This window comes from Danio rerio, chromosome 13, assembly GCF_052040795.2.
Source record: "Danio rerio strain M-AB ecotype USA chromosome 13, GRCz13ab, whole genome shotgun sequence".
Taxonomy (NCBI): domain Eukaryota; kingdom Metazoa; phylum Chordata; class Actinopteri; order Cypriniformes; family Danionidae; genus Danio; species Danio rerio.
The window spans coordinates 53,220,001-53,242,166 of NC_141033.1; the positions used below are offsets into that span (position 1 = coordinate 53,220,001).

The 22,166-nt window shown below is 35.2% G+C and overlaps 4 protein-coding genes across 5 annotated transcripts in view; 2 read left to right on the forward strand and 2 right to left on the reverse strand.

Moving 5' to 3' along the window:
• sirt1 (sirtuin 1) overlaps positions 1 to 4,654 on the reverse strand; it is an 18,422-nt gene extending 13,768 nt beyond the window's left edge. The window contains exons 1-2 of the mRNA XM_087279828.1: positions 4,392 to 4,654; positions 2,505 to 2,621 (exon numbers count right to left, since the gene is read on the reverse strand). Coding sequence (XP_087135954.1) covers positions 2,505 to 2,621; positions 4,392 to 4,632 — 358 coding nt within the window. The 5' untranslated portion in view covers positions 4,633 to 4,654. The remainder of the gene's footprint in view (positions 1 to 2,504; positions 2,622 to 4,391) is intronic.
• A 1,850-nt stretch (positions 4,655 to 6,504) lies between these two features.
• dnajc12 (DnaJ (Hsp40) homolog, subfamily C, member 12) lies at positions 6,505 to 11,009 on the forward strand. The gene is given in 5 exon segments (NM_001327788.2): positions 6,505 to 6,661; positions 7,021 to 7,099; positions 9,878 to 10,017; positions 10,175 to 10,292; positions 10,797 to 11,009. Coding segments are annotated over 5 exon segments (498 nt in total). The 5' UTR covers positions 6,505 to 6,583; the 3' UTR covers positions 10,880 to 11,009.
• A 2,780-nt stretch (positions 11,010 to 13,789) lies between these two features.
• cox5b2 (cytochrome c oxidase subunit 5B2) lies at positions 13,790 to 16,033 on the forward strand. Its single transcript, NM_001045357.1, has 4 exons — positions 13,790 to 13,943; positions 14,587 to 14,657; positions 14,729 to 14,828; positions 15,834 to 16,033. The coding sequence occupies exons 1-4, from the start codon at positions 13,847 to 13,849 to the stop codon at positions 15,944 to 15,946; spliced, it is 381 nt and encodes a 126-aa protein (NP_001038822.1). The 5' UTR covers positions 13,790 to 13,846; the 3' UTR covers positions 15,947 to 16,033.
• Positions 16,034 to 19,597: 3,564 nt separating this feature from the next.
• herc4 (HECT and RLD domain containing E3 ubiquitin protein ligase 4) overlaps positions 19,598 to 22,166 on the reverse strand; it is a 65,945-nt gene continuing 63,376 nt past the window's right edge. For both annotated transcript variants that reach the window (XM_087279815.1, XM_087279819.1), the window contains one exon: positions 19,598 to 21,975. The gene's annotated coding sequence lies outside the window, so the exon portion shown is untranslated. The remainder of the gene's footprint in view (positions 21,976 to 22,166) is intronic.

Genomic DNA, 22,166 nt, shown 5'->3' on the forward strand with positions numbered 1-22,166 from the left:
ACGACAAAACCTGCAAAAACGATCAATAAATAAATGCGCAAATAAATAACTAAATGAGTATATGAATACATATATTCCTGCATAAATAAAACAATAAACAAATAAGAAAATAAATAAATAAATATATCCAAAAATATCCTGCAAATATAAATGTATAAATAATAGTGCTGGCAGACAAAAAAAATAAATAATAATAATATATATATATATATATATATATATATATATATATATATATATATATATATATATATATATATATATAATAAATAAATAAATAAATAAATTACACGAATATTGGGGGAATAAGCAAATGATTGTTTTTTGACTGGCTTTTGATGATTGATAGACACCCGGCACTATTAATTATTTACATATATTTATTTGCAGGAATTTTTGCATTTATTTACACATTCATACATGTAAAATACACACATACACTAGTAATAATAATAGTTTAAATAATTTTTGCTCAGCAGTAATAATTATAAGAAGAAGAATTAGAAGAAATATGAAGATGAAGACAACATCATTATATAATTTTATTTAATGCCATGTCAGAAACACAGGCTATTTTCATTGCAGTGAGCAAGATACATCTTCTAGATCAGGGATGGCCAATTTTTTTCTTATAAGGGCCAAAAACCAAACTTGACTGAGGCTTATGGGCTGAATGTAAATATACTTGAAATGTGTAATTTCATTATTTATTTAATTTATTATTTAATTAATTATTTAATATTTTAAAATAACTAAAAAAAACATTGCTTTATATTTACTAATACAGTATAGTTCATATTACTTTTTATAGTAAACTTAATAACAGAATAGGGTTACAGTAGTTTTTGCCTTTCATTTTGTCTTCTTCAAAGTCCTCTGTCCATCGACTGACAATATTTACTTTTTAAAATCTCAAGATTACTTTACAAAATTTAATTTCAGTTTGCTTTTTTGTAGCTCTGCAATGGAACAAACAAACAAAAAACAAAAAAAAAAAAAAAAGACTACGTCAAATGACGATCTTTGTTAAAGGCATTCTCCCCAACTTTCTCCATCTTTCTCACTTTCTTCCTAGATGGTATGGTGGGCCAAATCAAAGGCTACAATCGGCCTACTTTGGCCCGCGGACACTACAGTAGATGCACTGTGACGGATCATCAGTGATGTATCCTGGGGTCACTACGCATTTCAGGTCTTTCAACACCCCAGGTGACTCGATTGAGGCTGATCAGACCACAGCTTGCATCCCAAAAGCATATTATTAAATATATACTGCTCAGAAAATAACACTTGGAGTTACACTAAAGTGTTCCCTTTATTTTTTCGAGCAGTATACAATTAAATCCACAAACAAATGAATATATAAATTGGATCTTTAATGTTAATACATGCTAAATATCCTATAAATAATTCCTAGTGACACTGCTGAATATCTTCTTGAGTTAGTTAATTTAAGAAGATGAATATTGACAATAACGTACCTGACAAAAGTCTTGTCTTCTATCCAAGTTTTAGGAACAGCAAATAATAACTTGACTTCTAGTTGACCATTTGGTATCATAAGTGTCTCATATGAAAGGCAAAGGCCTCTAGATTTTGCTTATTTGAGCACAATAAAATCTGATCATGCCTTGACTATTAATGATTTGATTAGGACAGTAAGGTCTGACTCTGCTTAGACTAAAGCCACATCACTGAACAGAAATAATGTCCAGTATAGAATATAAAGTCCTGCTGCAGTGGAGACAGAATGAATATTGTGTCTGACTCCATCATGAGCTTGGAGGACTGCATCCATACATCTCTGACATGACTCACATCACTGATTAATAAAGTCATCTATAATGAAGAAGAAAGCCTTCAGCAGGACTCCCAGAGTTCATCAAGACTCTTTGTGTTCATCTTCAACGCCTCCTTCATCTTACCCCAGACATGCTTAATAATATTCATCTCTGGTGACTGGGCTGGCCAACCCTGGAGCAGCTTGACCTTCTCTGCTTTCAGGAGCTTTGATGTGGAGGCTGAAGTATGAGCAGGAGCGCTATCCTGCTGGAGAATTGTCCCTCTCCTGTGGTTTGTAATGTAATGGGCAGCACAAATGTCTTGATACCTCAGGCTGTTGATGTTGATCATCCACTCTGCAGATCTCTCCATACTGAATGACCCCAAACCATGATCTCTCCTTCACCAAACTTGACTGATTTCTGTGAGAATCTTGGTCCATGCTGGTTCCAGTAGGTCTTCTGCAGTATTGGTGATGATTGGGATGCAGATCAACAGATGATTCATCAGAGAAATCCACCTTCTGACACTTTCCCAAATGATCAACTAGAAGTCAAGTTATTATGTGTTGCTCTTACAACTGAGATCCACGACAAGACTTTTATCAGGTAGTGTATGTAAATAAAGTATGTAATTAAACCCTTTTTGCTTCTCTCTGTGCTCCATGCATCAGGCAGCAAATAGAGTAAATGATAGCTGAGGTTAAAACGAACCAAACTCACCAATCTGTGGCTGAGGCGTCCAGTCGCTAGAGCTGGCACGGGATGAGCAGTCATCATCGTCCCGAAGAAGATCAGGGGATGTAAAACCATTGGGATGAACACCTTCATCAGTTAACTCTGCAAAACAAAAACATTACACTTTAAAACTATAATACATTCATTTTCCTTCAGCTTGATCCCTTTATTCATCAGGGGTTGCCACAGCGGAATGAACCGCCAACTTATCCAGCATATGTTTTACACAGTGGATGGCAACCCAGTGCTGGGGAACACCCATACACACTCATACTCATACACTACGGCCAATATAGTTCATCAATTCCCCTATAGCGCATGTGTTTGGAGTGTGGGGGAAACCAGAGCACCCGGAGGAAACCCACACCAACACGAGGAGAACTGGCCCAGCCGGGACTCGAACCAGCGACTTGCTGTAAGGCGACAGTGCTAACCACTAAGCCACTGTGTCAAGCAATTAGTGTAATATAATTAATAACATAATAATATAATAGTTATGTACAATTTCTGCTGCATAATAATAGTTTTATTCAAAATTAACCAGAACTACGCTTAAACTTGTACAGATATATTAAGTATATTTTGTAATTTTCACTTAACTTGCAACCCAACACCCTGATATTTTAATACTTTAATACATTCAGTTTTAATAGCTTTACTATGATACAAGTACAACACAACTGGCCTTTATTCAACTGGATTAGATGGTTACAATGTGCATTTTGAGTTTGAATAATAATAGTTTTTTTTTCAAAATTAATCAGAACTATACATATATTTAATAAAAACATTTATTTAAGTTAAGTATGCAGGGCAATTACAATTCTGTGAAGGATATACAAAAAAATATGACGAATCTGTGCAGGAGTTACAGCTTCAATAATCAGTATTTTATATAAAAGTGTATATAATTAGTAGAAATGCATGCTTTATTAATACATTTCTCCAATCAAGATAAATAAATATGATATACAAAAAGAATAACATAAAATGTATGGATTTGACATGACATATAACAGCAGTGACAAAAATCTGACATGATAATAATAATTATTTTAATTAATTATTTAAATAATTAACAACTAAAAAAACTATAATATTAGCTTATATCCTTATTACTGATTAAATAATATATACATATATTAAATAAATAACATTTGAAAATGTAGTCATTAATCAAATAATAAATGTTTATTATTATTACTATTATTATTAATAATATTAATTTATCAACAATTCCATAAACTATAACATTAGCTCACATTGTTCTAATTATTTTTAATGTATTATTATATACAAATATTTATGAAACAAGTAACGTTTTTTTTAAATGTAGTATTTTATTGAATAATAATGCCTATTATTATTTTATCAAATAATTAATAAATAACTATAATTTTAGCTCACATCCTTATTATAATTAATAGAATATATACAAACATATCTATCTATCTATCTATCTATCTATCTATCTATCTATCTATCTATCTATATATATATAATAAATACAAACGTAAAAATGTTATTTTTTATAATAATATTTTAATAATAATAATTATTATTTTTATCAAATATAACAATTAAACAACTATATTAGCTCATATCCTTATCATTATTATTAATAGAATAGAATATACAAACACGTACATGATATAAAAAACGGTTTAAAATGTAGAAACTAATGTAATAATAATAATAATTGTTTACAAAGTTGCTATTGTAAATAAATCATTCAAACATCATGTAAAAACAGAGTAAACTGAGTGAACAAGCAGAGGTCTGACCGTTAGCTTAGCCGCAGAAATAAAAACATGCTAAAACAACCGTGATAAAATAACGGAAAAACGGATGAAGAATACGCGGTTACGTTACCGGAGATCTCGGGCTCCGGGTCGGCTGGCTGCCCGGGTTCAGTCGGTCTAGTGTTGTTGTTGTTGTTGATCGATAAGGCCTGCTGTGACTCGTCCATCCGCGCCGGTTTCTCGTCCAATGTATCGGCACCGGCGGTCGCGCTGTGCTCCGAATCACCGGACAGCTCCAGAAGCCTCGGTTTCTTCGGTAGCGGCTCGTCCGGCTCGGCGGATTCGGCCCGTTTATTTTCGCCGTCCGCCATCTTCGCCAGGGAGTGAATGGAGGAGGAGCGCGGGAGGACCTTCCGGTAATGCCGTGGCGTGACGTCACGAGCTGGTGGACGGTGAAGTTTAGATGGGATACAGCTATCGCTCTTTCTGACTCAATTTTACATCAATAAATGCTCCTTTTCAAAAAACCCTAGCTTATTATTTTCATAAAGAACTTTGATTTATGTAAACTAATAATTATTAAATAATAAATAAAATAATAATAAAGCTTGTATTATTTACTAGGATATATTTATGTTATCCTTTTTGTCTCTTTGTTCAAATTGTGTCTTTATAAATCTTCTTTCTTAAATAATAAATAAAATTACAAATAAAATGTAACAAATAATAATAAATGGGATAGAGCATCTTGTAATAATTTATAGACAAAAATAAGCTCCTAAAGACAATACCTAGATATAACATATTCCTTGGTGAAATTTCTTTCATTGTTATATCTCTTGAATTTATTAATAATAATAATAATAATAATAATAATAATAATAATAATAATAATAATAATAATAATAATAATAATAATAAGTTTTGATAATCTTTTTCTTAATCAGAGATGCCCAAACTAGGGCCAATGGTTACCTTCGGCCCGCCATCCCATCTGAGAAGACAGGTAGAATGATGAGAAGGTTGGGGCCAATTCCCTCAACAGAGCTCGTTATTTCTAATTTTAACGTAACCTTTTGTTTGTTTGTTTAATTGTTGAGATACAACAAATCAAATCAAATCAAATGTTTCAATTAAATATTGTGCACAAATCTGATTTAAAAAAAATGAAGGGTCCTCAATGAGCAAATCAAGTGTACTCAATATATTCAGCATTGAACACCATTGTGTTATAAAGGGGATTGTTTGTTTTTAATGTAAGAAGTTCATTATATAATGTTAAAAATATATAATTATTACAATTACAGTATTTTTAAAATTAATATATAAATTTTAATAAAATAGGACATAACCATGACAATTTCAATGTAATAATTTGTTTTATTTCACTTTGGCCCACCACCTTCAATCAACTCTGTTTTTGGCCCTTCATTAGAAAAGGTTTGTGCACCCCTGCTCTTAATGATTGAGGGTTTGTAAAGGTTTTTCTCTCTCTCTTTCCTAACTTTTGTTCTTGTATTTTCTCTTCAATGCAGTGATGTTATTTTTCTTGTATTCAATTTTTAAAAATTGGATACAGATTTTTTTTTTGTTATTTAATAATTTTTATTTATTTATACTGTACTGTGTGGAATATTTTTGCATTGTTCATAATAAAAATGGGATAAAGCTGCTTAATATTACATTAAAGGGTAATTTAATAAATAACATGAATATTACTCTGTATAATGACTGTTTTTACATTTCTGTGAGGGTTGTGGTAGGGGTAAACGTTAATAAAATACATTGTTAAAGGCTAATTAAATAAATAACATGAATAATACTCGGTATAATTACGGTTTTTACATCACTGTTATGGTTGTGGTAAAGTTAAACGTAAATAAAATAGATTTTAAAAGGTGATTTAATAAATAACGTGAATAATATTCGGTATGGTTACTGTTTATACATTACTGTAAGGATTGTGGTAGTGGTAAACGTTAATAAAAGACATTTTTAATGGGTGATTTAATAAATAACATGAATAATACTCTGTATAATTACTGTTTTTACATTATTTTGAGGGTTGGTTTTAAGGTTAGGGCAGTGATAGACGTTAATAAAACACAATTAATGGGTAATTTAATAAATAACAGGAGTATTTGTCGTTTGACAGGCGGATGACTCAGAGGGTTTGAGTCACGCAGGGCATTTAAATGATTTAATTTACCGTAAAGCACCAAATAATCACGCGCATGCGTGTTAGACTAACTGAGCACTCTAACAGAAACAGGCATTTTGGGGGGGGATTACGGTAATGCAGTGTCGTCGAGGGTAGGAGGCATGGAGGCGATCCTAAACTGCAGAAAAGAGGATCTGGAGGATTATTATGGGCTGCTGGGCTGTGATGAACTTTCTACGGTAAACGAACAACTTACAGGAACTCACGAGGCTTATTTTGAGGAGCGTGTGTGTTGTTTAGGCAGATTTAACATGGACAATCATAGCGCTTGGGTTTTAGTGTTATACTCGCAAAATGTAAATATCGTTCAAAGAAGAGCGAGTGATGTTAAAGGATGTGTTAATACGGCATAACACTGCTGTTATACACTTGTAGATGAAAACAGCAGCCTGTTGCTTTGGAAACAGACACCAGGCGCCATGCTGGTCATAATAGTTGATAATACACATTCAGAAGTTTAATTATTCATTCAGAAGTTTAATATTTGTTATTGAAGTACATTATTCGTGTCACAAATGTTAATGATCATCTCTCACAGACTGAACAGATTGTCAATGAGTTTAAAGTGAAAGCTCTGGCCTGCCACCCTGACAAACATCCAGAGAATCCCAAAGCAGGTACAAACCTTATCAGTCCTTATGAACAATGTTATTTTTAGCCCAATGTGTCTTGTAAGAATGTTATCTTGTCAGACAAAAATTAAATAAAACAAAACAGAAAAGTATTTGTGCGTCTCTTGTGCATTTGAGGCAAAGATACAGTTAAAGTCAGAATTATTAGCCCCCTTTTGATTTTTTTTCTTTATTAAATATTTTCCAAATAATGTTTGACAGATTCAGGAAATTTTCACAGTATGTCTGATAATATTTTTTCTTCTAGAAAAAGTCTTATTTGTTTTATTTCGGCTAGAATAAAAGCAGTTTTGAATTTTTTAAAAACTATTTTTGGGACAAAATTATTAGCCCCTTTAAGCTAATTTTTTTCAGTAGTCTACAGAACAAACCATCGTTATACAATAACTTGCCTAATTACCCTAACCTGCCTAGTTAACCTAATTAACCTGGTTAAGCCTTTAAATGTCACTTTAAGCTGTATAGAAGTGTTTTAAAAAATATCAGTAAAATATTATTTACTGTCATCATGACAAAGATAAAATAAATCAGTTATTAGAAATGAGTTATTAAAACTATGATTAGAAATGTGTTGAAACAATCTGCCTTCCATTGAACAGAAATTGGGGAAAAAAAATAAACAGGGGTGCTAATAATTCAGGGGGGCACTAATAATTCTGACTTCAACTGTATATGGCTACACGAAAAAAATACATTATTTTAAAAGCATTTACGTCTGTTTTATGAATAATTTACTGTTTATAGTTTGAAATGTGAAATAGGTCTGCACGATATTGGAAAAATCTGATATTGCTGTATTTTATTTTTCTGCCAAAAGTGTTGTGATATGAAGACCTTTTGACAGGATAAAATGAATAGCACTATTTAATAGTTCTGGGGAGCATAACAGTATTCAGGTACAGAAATTGAATAACCACAATGCAAAAGCATGTTTTCCGCACTTTGTTTTGTCTCAATTCTTGTCCAAATACCAAAATATTCTTTGATCAAGTAAAAATATTGTTTCCTTTTCACCATCAGAAGAAATTAATCAAAATTAGGAGATTTTCGCTAAAACAAGCTACATTATCTGCTAGTGGGGTTAGTGAAATAATCCTGTTTTCACTTTGAAATGTAGATATTTAAACAATAAACAAGCCTCAAATTCTAAGATTTTTTCTTTGGCATAAATTATATAAATTCTATATAAATGTAGTGAATAAATACAGTTCTGTAGCTCCTGCTCAATTATAATTTAGACTCAACATTGCATATTTTTGCGATGTGACTATTGCGATATCAATGTTGAAAAGATATATTGTGCAGCCTTAATGTGAAACATTTAGACAATTTGGAAATATTACAGAAAATAGGGTTAAAATGTACTTAATCCATTAAATAGCACTTGAAAAATATTTGAATAAAACTTGGTGTATGTACTGTTTTTACATATCTGTGAAGGCTGGGTAAACATTAAAACATTTTCTAATAGATAATTTAATAAATAATATGAATAACACTTACTGTTTTTACATCACTGTGAAGGTTGAGGTATGGGTAGGCATTAATAAAATACATTTTTAATGGGTAATTTAATAAATTAAATGAACAATACTCAATATAATTATTGTTTTTACAGTGTTCTCTCTCTCTCTCTCTCTCTCTCTCTATATAGGCTATATATATATATATATATATATATATATATATATATATATATATATGTATATATATATATATATATATATATATATGTATATATATATATATATATATATATATATATATATATATATATATATATATATATATATATGTATATATATATATATATATATATATATATATATGTATATATATATATATATATTTTTTTTTTTTGTATGTATGTGTGTATGAATATAGACAATATATTTTTTTTGGTACATTTGAACAAAACAGATGTATAAAAAAAAAAAAATATATATATATATATATATATACACTGTATATATATATATATATACATACATACATACATACATACATACAATATTTTAATCATCGAATACTTTAGAAATAGAAAGATAATGCATTTAAATATTGCTAAAATAAATTACAAACTACAAAATTTAACTAAATTTGATATATTCTTTGCTTATTTTGTTTTTTTCACTTTTTTTACATCTTTATTTAATATTATTCCCTAACATACAGTTAAAGTCAGAATTATTAGCCCCCCTGTTTATTTTTCCCCCTAATTTCAGTTTAATGGAGAACAGACTTCTTTAGCACATTTCTTAACATGCTAGTTTTAATAACTCATCTCTAATAACTGATTTATTTTATCTTTAAGCATCTTTTCAGGTTAGGGTAATTAGGCAAGTTTTTGTATAACGATGGTTTGTTCTGGAGACTATCGGGAAAAAATTAGCTTAAAGGGGCTAATAATATTGACCTTAAAATGGTGTTTAAAAAATTAAAAACTGCCTTTATTCTTGCTGAAATAAAACAAATAAGACTTTCTCCAGAAGAAAAAATATTATCAGACATACTGTGAAAATTTCCTTGCTCTGTTAAACATCATTTAGGAAATTTTTTAAAAAAAGAAAAATAAATTCAAAATGGGTTTAAAAATTCTGACTGCAACTATATATATATATATATAAATAATTGTATAAGATGAAACATTCATTCATTTGGGTAACCACATCAAATAAATAGTAAGTAAACAGTCTTTTAAAAAATCATCAGATTGTGAATATCTGATTGTGAACTCTTGTGTTGATGATTTTAATCTTGCAGTGGAGCAGTTCCAGAAGCTACAGGAAGCTAAAGAAGTCCTGACAGATGAGAAGAAGAGAAAAAGTTATGATCTGTGGCTCAGAAGTCAAATTAAAATCCCTTTCGGTGAATGGCGAGCGCTCAGCGACTCGGTGAAAACAGTAAGTGAGTGACTATGAAGTGCCATGATTGACCAATCAAAATCAAGTATTCCAGAGAGCCGTGTAATAATAAACAATTACAAGAAATATAGCGTTGCATCCTGTCATGGATAAAAAAAAAATTGCATTAACAATAACACAAATAATGTTCTTTCAGTCAATGCACTGGGCTGTGAAGGCCAAGAAGGAGCCGATGCTTGAAGCTGCAGAAGATTCAAATCCATCAGATGAAAACACAGTGCAGGAGAAACCATCTGAAGCATCACTGCCATCAAGTAGGAGACTTGTGTTTACTCTTAGATGTTATCGTTTGTTTCACTCTTAAAGGCCACTTATTCTGCCCCTTTTTGATTTTCATGAGGTTTTAGCTCTAAATAGCACACAGATAATGTTTATATCTCTCTGAAACTGACCCTTTTAGGCTTTGATTCTAATTGTGGCGTTTTGGTCACTGTCGCTTTAAATGCAAATGGGATTGTGCTCTTTTCAGAAGAGGGCGGAGCTACAAATGACTGTGTGTCAGCAGAGTGGCAGATTCAAAACTCTAAAGGCAGACGGGGCGGGGCTTTCCCCCTCTGATGACACATACAAAGGGAGAATGTCATTTAAAGTGTTTCTGCTGACGGTTTTCATCAAGTCTGCTTATAATAAATACATTTTTACTATGAGAGGCTGGATATATTCACACACTGCTGACACACAGCTGTGTTTAAACCTCTTATAAAAGTGATTTTTGCATAATAGGGCCACTTTAATTCCGTATTGTTTGTGTTTGACAGGTGATTATTGGCACCAGAGGTTTCGATGGGCTGGTGAAGCTCCTACAGGGCTTTTACAGAAGTTCAGGAATTATGAAATATAAATTAATATTTCCTGTTGTTCATTTTTTTTTTGTGTCATCATATTCAGAAGTGATGCCTTAAATGTCTTGAGTTTTGTCAAGTGTGAGTGAAACGTGGCTTAATTTGAAAATAAAATATTATTATAATGGCTACTGCGTTCATTTTCATTTTTACAAGACACTCCGAGAGTACACAAAGTTACTTTACCACATGTAACTGTAATGCATTTAATATTTTGTAATTCATTTTTTTTGTCACAGTAATGTTTTAATGAATATATATATATATATATATATATATATATATATATATATATATATATATATATGATAGTAAGGTTTTAATTAATTATACTTAATTAATTTAACTACATCAGCCATGAGTATCTTGTAAAAATGTCAACTTGGTATTGATGTTTTTATTTATTTCCAGTGCATATGATATGCTTTCCAGTTGTGGTGGATACATGTTTGTGCAAAAGTATGAGTTTAATTTTTAAATGATTATATAAGTGGTGTTTGTGATCCTTTGAATTGTACGTTGTAGTAATTAGCAAAAAATAAAGTCTTTTGTGAAATAGTATTGTATTATTATTATTATTATTAATGAAGGAATTTATCATCTAAAGTGCTATACAAATTATACTGTAAATTTTGTAAATATGATTGAAAAATATTTAAGTTTATTAAGTAGAATCTTCGTAAACCTGAGTATATATGATGGTCAACTTTTCATACTTGAAATAAAACAAACAGTAACTAAAATAAAATATAAACATCTTAAACTGATCTTAAATCTATAATATTTATTAAAAGAATTAAAAACACACACAAAAAGCACAAACTGTAAATATAAAAAAAAACAATTCAAACAATGAATGAAAACAAGAGTTGTTTGTGTTTGACACTAAAAAACGATGTATTTTTAAATGTCAATTGGACTTAACATAATTTTAATGTTATAATATTTCGATTCTGCTAATGTAATAACATAAATGATTATTTTAATTAAGATTCTCTCTCTTTTTGTATTGTATTCTGTGGAAACTTTTAGTTATGTTTTGCTGTCCTCTCGAATACCACAAATAATAGTGGTGTGTTTTAATTATTCTCTTTCTTTTAGTATTGTATTCTGTCGATTTAACATATTTTATTTACATTTACTTATATTTTGCTGTCCTCTCGAATTACACAAATAATAGTGTTAGTTTTTTTATTCTCTCTCTTTTAATATGCCATTAACCTGGGTTAATCGTTTCCGGTGAATTGTATGCCAATGAAAAAGTTTAAGGTCTGTTTTTTTTTTTAAAACAAAATCAGCATCTCCACTGATGAGTGATATCCGATATAAAGTGGGTCTCAGACTGTACAAGCATTGCATTAAATGACATTTTCCCCGCCATGTCTTTATAATATGAGCATTTATTTTTACCCCAGTATATTCAATGGAGCTCTGCTCTAGCCTGTCGATTCTGACAGGCGTGTGCGAGTAACGGCTTTTTTTTGTCTCGTTTTATGCTCGAGCAACTAAATATAATGCCAAAGTCTGTTTAGCTGATTGTATTTGAATTACATTAAAACATCGGTGCTGTAAAAGGAACCGTATAAAATGGAAAACATTTTTACAATAACAGGTCACCGGAATTTTATCCGTATGGGAAACGCATTAGCTCGGCATATACCATAGATATATACATTAGATGTCGCCTGGCCTATTGTTGTCTATTGGACGGAATGCGTCAATAGCGCCGCCATCTTGCTACAGGGTAGCGCTCCTTTGAAATGAATGCGGGACCTAGGTATAGTGGAGGACTGTGGCCATCCAAAGCCAGAGATATACACATATACACATATATCTATGATCGGGAGTTTTCCTGGATGTTAGTATGTATTTTTTTTTCTAATTACGAAAATTATAATTTTACATCACTTTTCTACATTGATGGATCAGTGACCGCACGGGCATTCCTGACAAAAAGCTTGTGTTTGTGTGTATGGAAATGTACTATTCACCCTCCCTGTTAAATTTGATTTAATCATGTCCTGAAACACAGCTCCTCTCCTGCTTTCACTGCTCATACTGACGGAGGGAGCGATTCGTTTGTGAATGAATCCCCCGAACGACTCTTTCACTAACGTTAGCCGACAATAATACAAGTTTCTGGCAGCGCAGCATCTCGTTGTCGTATTTCTTTTGCATTGTTTGCTGATTTTATTCAACAAAACTAGCATAAGCCGAGTGTTTAGTGCGAGTTGGAGCTGCTTTGCCGTATGGTGAATGCAGTAAGTGACTGTTATCATCAATAACGTTACCTGATTAGCACAAAAGTTCAGAACATACAAAAACAGAAAAAAAACTTAATATAACCTATGAAATATTCTGCGTTTGTGCTTTGTTTTCTTCGTTTGTTCGTTACTACACCCGTAGACAGCGCTAAAGTCCCGCATCTTCACGTAATAACACTGTCTTGACTAGTGCGGTTGAATGACATTTGTCCTGGGAGCACTGTACCAATGTGGCGGCGCTATTGACGCATGCTCAGGGTCCCTATGCGATATCTAGTGTATATATCTATGGGGATATACCCATTGCGTCCATAACTTTGGCAAACTCTCGTGGGGTTATAAGAATACAATTTACTTAAGAACTCAGAATAAGAAAGTAAATGACCATTATTATTAAAAAGTTGAGAAACTTAGCAAATATTGTTCCTAAAGCAATTAGGAAATGTCGATTGTTACTTGTAACACACTTTAATTTCACTTATATTTGACTGTCCTCTCGAAGAACACCTGTCCCGCTCTTCCTCAACTCCCTCTTCATTCATTGGTCAAAGTCCAGCGGGTCTCCGCTGTGATTGGTCGATCCTCACGTCAATCATTTCCTTGACTTTCCCCTGACAGAGCGTCACATACAGCAGTGAGTGTCAGCTGGAGCGCGCTCGAGGACGGCTGAAACTTTCTTAAACTGACTGAAACTGTCACAAAATGGCAAGTAAACTCCTGCTGAGAGCCTGTCGCGTGACCCTCATGGGCAGACAGAATGTTTTCATGAAGACCCCTCAGCGGGCGATGGCCGGTAAAGGTAAGGGCGATTGAAGAATTGATTATTATTGAGATATTTAAATATGCGCGCGACACCCTAACGGTTAGTGCAGTTATTTATTATTCACATATAATAACAAAGAAAATACTCGTACTTTTGCACGAATGACATGTGAGTGCTCTAATAATAAACACAAACATATGAAATACTCATTAATATCTGAAGAACTTAAGTAAGTAAGTACTTTCAAATGCGCTAAACGTATTTTGAAGCTGCAAGAAGTAAAATATATGTCTCTTATGATCCATAAAGAGTTATTTCAATCAAGGTCATGAGCTGTTTATGCTGTAAAGGGCCGCTCTGGCCTTTCTTGGCACCAAAATCATGTTCGTGTGCCAGTTATTATGGCTCATGGCGATCAGCGGGCGCGCGCACGCTGGAGACACCGCAGATTAGCGACTACTGGTGGACAAATGCTGGAAGTGCAGCCTCAAGACCAAAACACCTTACTGCACAAGTTTATCCTAGTCAAGTCTGTCTTCTGTGCACATTTTCAAAAATTATGTGCATTTTGGCATTTCTATTAAGCATTATTTGTGTGATATTCCCAAAATGCACATTAAAATAGTTGGATGAAACGGCTGTCTTTCACCTTTGAGCTTGATCAGTGTTTTGTCCTCAGGTATACCCACAGATGATGAGCAGGCCGCCGGGCTGGAGAGACGTGTCCTGCAGGCCATGAAGAAGGGCCAGGTCAGTGACGTTTATATTCCAGCAGAATGTTAGCTCAGTGTCTGTGTTTACATTCTGGATCTGTCATGCAGGATCCCTACAGCATATTAAGGCCCAAGCAGTACACCGGCACCAGAGAAGACCCGCATATTGTGCCCAGCATCAATAACAAACGACTGGTCGGCTGCCTCTGTGAGAGACATATACACACGCACTAATACACACACACACACACACACACAGATGCATGCAAGCAGACACACAAATATAGTATACGCGCAGAATTGCCCACACACATTGTGTGTGTGTGTGTGTGTGTGTATATATATATATATATATATATATATACACACACACACACACACACACACACACACACATACATACATATACAGAATCAGATATACATACATATATACACACACACACACACACATACATATACAGAATCAGATATACATACATATATATATACACACACACACACACACACACACACACACATATATATATATATATATATATATATATATATATATACAAATACATACATATACACAAATACATATATACACATATACATATATATATATATATATATATATATATATATATATATATATATATACAAATACATATATACACATATACATATATATATATATATATATATATATATATATACACACACACACAAATACATACATATACACAAATACATATATACACATATACATATATATATATATATATATATATATATATACAAATACATACATATACACATATATACACATACATATACATATATATATATATATACATATACAGAATCAGATACACATATACTCATATATACACACACATATACATATATATATACATACACACACACACACACACATAATACATACGCATAAACACACAGACATGTGCGCACAAACATAGACATACGCACACCTGTACACACAAATATGTATATATGCATATGTATGTACAGAGACATACGCATACAAACACACAGATGGACAAACCCACATTCATACAAACAGATACGAACACAAGCACTGACACACACACACACACACACACACACACACACACACACACACACACACACACACTTCACTTTGATTCCTTTGTAAGGAAGATGTTATGAGTGACTGTGTGTGTGTGTGTGTGTGTGTGTGTGTGTAGGTGAGGAGGATAACACTGCTATCGTCTGGTTCTGGCTTCATGAGGGAAACTCTCAGCGCTGTCCATCCTGCGGATCCCACTATAAACTGGTCCATCATGAGCTTCCACACTGAACACACACACACACCTGCAGAAACACTGATGCTTCTGCCATGTACAGCGCTTAATAATAATAATAAACTCATCTAACACAACACACACTCCTGATCTCCTGTTTGATTTGACCGGTTTCATTAGGATTCCCAATCTAAACCAAATGTCAAGATCTCTGACTCTCACTGACTCAATTTCTATGACTTTTATATTGAATAGATCATGTTTGACCCATTGGGTCATATGGTCCTCCAGAATAATTGGGTAGTCCTTGGCAGTGACCCAGCATCCATCATGTACAAGTATTGGGCCTAAACCATCACTGATCCCCCTATGCTTGACTCTGGGCATCAGCAGTCTGGGTGGGATCCTTCTTTGGGGCTTCTCCACACTGTAACCCTCCCGCATGTGGGAAAGACAGTGAGGGTGAACTCCTCAGAGAACGATACATGCTTCACATTGTCCACAGCCCAAGAATTTCACTGCAGACACCACTGAAACCGATGTATGGATTTGGCACGAGTGACCAAAGGTTTGGGCTGTAGCAGCCAGCCATGTATATTGACCCTGTGGAGCTGCAGATGAACGGTTTTGGTGGAAACAGGAGAGTTGAGCTGCACTGAGTCTGGCAGGGCGAGGCAGCGGCACAGTAGGCAGTGCTGTCGCCTCACAGCAAGAAGGTCGCTGGTTCGAACCTCGGCTCAGTTGGCGTTTCTGTGTGGAGTTTGCATGTTCTCCCTGCCTTCGGGTGGGTTTCCTCCGGGTGCTCCGGTTTCCCCCACAGTCCAAACACATGCGGTACAGGTGAATTGGGTAGGCTAAATTGTCCTTAGTGTATGAGTGTGTGTGTGGATGTTTCCCAGAGATGGGTTGCGGCTGGAAGGGCATTCGCTGCGTAAAAACTTTCTGAATAAGTTGGCGGTTCATTCCGCTGTGGCGACCACGAATTAATAAAGGGACTAAGCCGACAAAAAAATGAATGAATGAATGAGTCTGGCAGCTGTGGTTTTAGGTTTTTGGATACAGTCTGGGTCAGTAGCTGGACATGCCTTTTAGGCTGCTTTCACACCTGTGAATCGATTCAGTTGTTCCGAAACAGAGATTACAATTGTTACATTGTTGCTCTTTGCTCTTGGAGCGGTTCGCTTTCACACTGCAAAGTTTCTAATCGGACCAAAAGAGCTAAAACAAGTCACGTGCGAGTAAACTCTCCTCACATTGGTCAGAGTGTCAGGGTTTATTTTGCAGCGTCTCGCTCAGCTGTCAGGAGAGGTGGTGGTTTGATGGTGATTGACAAGGTGCGCGCAATGTGTCTAAGGAGAGATGCGGTGGGGAGGGGTGAGAAGGGTGCGCGACGATGCCTATTTGATGACCGGGAGGGAGACGAGAGATTACCGGGAGATCATCACTCGTTTGCGGGCATCCGGAGACTCGCGAAACTTCCCGCCCTACTTATAATTCTCTCTTCGCTTTCTCACTGCAATCGAACCGCTCCAGGGTTCGTTTCAATCGAGCCGAGACCACCTCACTCAAGCGATCTCGGAGCGATTACTTTGGCGCGGAACAGAGCGCGATTGCCCTGTTCACATATGCCAATCGAACCGCGCTAACTGGGCAAACGAGACACGTTCCGAAACAAAAGTGTAGGTGTGAAAGCACCCTTAGACAGCTTCCTCCCGCATCCAGTTAGTCCTGTTGGATGTGGGTCTTCTTCTTGGTGGTTAGCTGAGATTACTCTGGACACCGCGGCTCTTGATAATCACAAACACTTGCTGTCTTGGTCACAGATACTCCAGCGAGATGCACAACAACAACGTGTCCTCTCTTGAACTCTGATGTCACCCATAATGTTGTGTGCATTGCAATATTTTACTGCTCCTACTGGTGTGCAATCAATGAATACTGGCCACCAGACTGGTCAAATTATACACAAATATAAAGATGGCTCAGTGGTTAGCACTGTCACATCACAGCAAGAAGGTCTCTGGTTCGAGTCCCAGCTGATGCAGTTTCTGTGTGGAGTTTGCATGTTCTCCCCGTGTTGGCGTGGGTTTCCTCCGGGTGCTCCGGTTTCCCCCACAGTCCAAACACATGCGCTATAGAGGAATTGATGAACTAAACTGGCCTGTAGTGTATGAGTGTGTGTGTGTAAATGAGTGTGTATGGGTGTTTCCCAGTACTGGGTTGTGGCTGGAAGGGCATCTGCTGCGTAAAATATATAGTTGGTGGTTCATTCCACTGTGGCGACCACTGATATTTAAAGGACTAAGAGTCGGCTCACACTGGGATTTTTTTTATAATCATCATTGAATGTAGCATGTCAGACTGCAGGAACATGGCTCTGTAAGATCTCAGCTGTCATAAAGTCAAACTGAACGACAATGAAGACGCGACAAACACGAAAGAAAACGCGGCAGGAGTTTGACGACATCCACGAGTGACACTTTCAGGATCTTGCGTTCTGAAATGAGTCCTCACAGCTAATGTAAACCATGGCTGTTTCTCAATATGTGTTCTTCAGCGGTCTTGCGTCCTCGTGTTCCTGTGTAACGTCATCATCAGCTGCCAAAGTTCAGTTGCAATACTCAAGAACGCAAGAACAGAGGACACGTGAAACTTCCCGGATGTGATCTTGATATCAAAGATGCACCGATGCAGACTTGAGCACTGAAGTTGCACTAGAAGTCCCAGAAGTCATTGCGACTGGAGGTGGGAAGCGCAGCATTTTGTATAGATTTATTATTGAAGTTCAGAGATATCACTTATTTGCCTCAGGAGTTTCCCTAAATGAAAGGGTGAATATACACCATGAACATCTTAATAAAGGTATAAACACATTAAGGGTGTTTATTTGCTGAAATTCATATTAAAATCTGTTTGATTTGTTTTGTGCAACATATATGTGTAAGGTCTATATGCATAGTAAATATATTGAACAGGGCAAAAACAATAAATCGTATGAATGCTGTAATGTTTACATAGTTTACCATTAAAAACGCGTGAAGGTCACATGACCATCAGGAAGAACGCAGCATCTCATTTCTCACAGGACACTCTCGGTCTCTGTTCTCCCGGTCTCCTGAGTTCGTTCTTCCGAGGACGCCTGGCAGGACCGGTCTTCACAAGAACGCAAGTCCGTTCTCTGCGCTCTTGGAATTGAGAAACAGCTAATATGTAGTGGCAATTTTGCACACGGCGTGTCTCAATAATAAATCCAGAAAGGAAAAGTCAGTGTTGACATTTCTCCGCGCTCATTTGAATTGTCGCATGAATTGCGTCATCAAATTCGGAGCTCCTATTGGTTGGATTGACGCTCATCGCAGCTGTTGTCAAACTGCAGGAAAGTGTCTGAAATCTCAGAACTCCATCAGACTAGAAATCTGATCGCAACGAGCACTAAGCGGCTGTCTGTGAACATGTCAAACCAACGATCAAAGATCACCGATTTTAGCCCAGGGTTTCAGGAATCTTCCAGGATTTCTCAAATTAGTCTCAGATGAGAAAACCGAGGCTGAAATCTCACAATGTGAGCAGGGTTTTGGTTGAAGGAAATATGAATGATCGAATGAATATATATATATATATATATATATATTAAAACTGCCTGATCTTTAATGCCTACACTAGATTAGAATAACCTTTTAAAATTCCATGATATTCCAGATATTCTATGAGCTGTGGAAAAACTTTTTAATAGTTCTTGAACAAATCCCCAAATATCGTAGAACATTTTAGGCCACAATGATCAGAAAAATGTGAGAAAATCCATGATACTCTATTAAGTTAGAAAAAACCCCAAATAAAATTCCCTGTTTTCAATGTCTAGATTAAAATAAACCTTTTAAAATTATTGCAGAAACTCGATGACCTGTGGAAAAAACTTTTTAAGGTGCACTATGTAAGTTGGACACCCAGTGGCTGAACTAGGTATTGCACTCCTGGATCAATACACACTTTCACTCGACTCCACAGAAGCGCAGGTTGCCAGCTTGACGCGAATGTGCCTGAGTATGAAGCCTAAAGGCTGATTTGAACCGTTTTCTAAATAAAAGCAATGGCACACAATAGAAGGAATATATTTCCTATTAAAAAGGAGTTTTTGTCCTAACCAACACCTGAAATTTATATTTTAGAAGAGCTGCTACTTCTTGTAGCTTGTTAAGTTCGATGTTGATTTTATTGTGCATTTATTTTCCACACCCTCCTCTCCGCTTCTTACTCCACTCTTAGGTTTCTTATTGGTTCAGTTATCTGTCCATCATTATTATGACTATGCCAGTTCCACCAATGCCCCAAGGAGCTGCAAGGATTTAAAGATCTGACAGATCAGTGTGTGGTGTGCGCTCTGCCTCGGCGTACCTCTGTGCTCCACGCAATTTGTGTTTTTGGAATGCTGAGGCTATTTGGTGATTTATCATCTCAGGTTTACTGTGGTAATCCGAGTTTACTTGTTAAACTTCGTTGGCTTAAAGAAAATGCTATGATGGTTGTTGTGTGATTCTAAATGGAGCCTTTAGACCTTCCTGTTAGATTTGTTTTAGTATAGATTAATTTTGTTAGATTAGTTTGAGTGTTCTGCCCCCTTTGTCGAAGATGTCGAAAAAAAGGGAATCTGACAATGATCAGCTCAGGTACAGCTCATGTGCTTTATTCAGTGTTAAATGTTAATCATGCAAGTGTAAATGTCATTTTACATGACATTTATTGCCGTACTAATGAACGCAGCATCAAATAGTTCACCTCAGATCTGGAAAATAACATAAACGGATTGAGACTGAACTTCAGAACTGTGATTCAGTGCAAACCAACACATATCAGTGATTCAGCATCTACATTTAATCATGGTAAAGAGGTTTAATATGTATTTATTAGATTATAAACCTTATTTTCACTGGAGTGCAGTGAGTGCACTATTCTGTGCCTCTGGCTGTATTTACATTTCTGTCGTGCTTCGTCTGGTGCAAACAGCCAAACTGCTCATCACTGCAGATCTAGTCACGTAGCAAATTGTTAGGACACGAGGTTACAGGGTCTCTGCAGATATCATAATGTCAAATTTAAGACCTTTTAAGACCTTTTTAAGACCATTAAGTATTAAATTTAAGACCTATATCGCAATATCAAAAACATGCGAGAAAAAATGTAAAAGCACAAAATTAGGGGTAAAATAAAGTTATTTAAATTTCGCTCTCTCGCATTACAGCGCTCCCGACTTATAAAACTGCGCTTGCGACATTTGTCAGTTAAACAACGGCATACTCTGCCAGCCGAAATCATGTCGCGCGCACTCAAAGCGAACTTCCGCAAACACAGCGATGACGTCACATTCGCCGCGCGCACTGAGTTTAATAACAGAAAGCTGATTGGCTATTGCAAGCTGACTTTTTTGTAGTTGTAATACCGCAAATTACAATTGGACTAGTGAAATAATGAACTACAACCCCACAAAAACCTAGCAACAACAACAAAAATAATTTAAATGAGCATTAGATGTAGCGTTACATGGACATCGCAAAAATAAGACCTGTGCAAAAATATTTAAGACCCAGAACAGCAAATTTAAGACTTTTTAAAGCCATAAATTTCGATTTTTTAATTTAAGACTTTTTAATACTTTTTAAGACCCCGCGGGGACCCTGGTATTTACATTATCTGCTAATTAATAACCTCACGTGGAACTCTGAATCTGCATCTCATTTCAGTGTCTGCTACTGTCCATCGGAGGTTGCATTTCGGTGAGGGAATGAATAAATGCAATGGTATTTTTTTCTATAAAGGCAACCTGGTGTGCTGAAATATAATTGGCTAAACTGGCATTGGGGCGGGTTAAAGGGACCAAAACAAAGACAAACATCCCAGCATACAACGCACATACTCAAAGCAGAATGTCTGACTTCAGCATTGTTTTACAGGTAAACAAGAATGTTCACGGAGCATGTTTCTGAATATCTGCAAACATACTATGGTGTTTTTATGCTTTAGTAGAGTCAAAAACTTACATGCAGCACCTTTAAGGCAGGAAAAAGATGGCGATGATCTCATTAAACCACTAAAACACACATACAAAACAAAAACAATAACATCATGACTAGAAAATATTGTATTTATTTACAATTTACAGACACAAGAAAAACGTCAGCATTTGTTTCATTGCCTCCATGTGTCTCAACACACACACACACACACACACACACACACACACACTCACCGCAAAACAAGTGCATTAAGACTAATAATGAA

What these genes read in the sequence shown, in the direction of transcription:
- cox5b2 (NM_001045357.1), top strand. Translation starts at nt 13,847, where the DNA reads ATGGCAAGTAAACTCCTGCTGAGAGCCTGTCGCGTGACCCTCATGGGC. An exon ending in AGGCCATGAAGAAGGGCCAG is followed by an intron (nt 14,658 to 14,728) that starts GTCAGTGACGTT and finishes TCTGTCATGCAG; the next exon opens with GATCCCTACAGCATATTAAG. An exon ending in ACGACTGGTCGGCTGCCTCT is followed by an intron (nt 14,829 to 15,833) that starts GTGAGAGACATA and finishes GTGTGTGTGTAG; the next exon opens with GTGAGGAGGATAACACTGCT.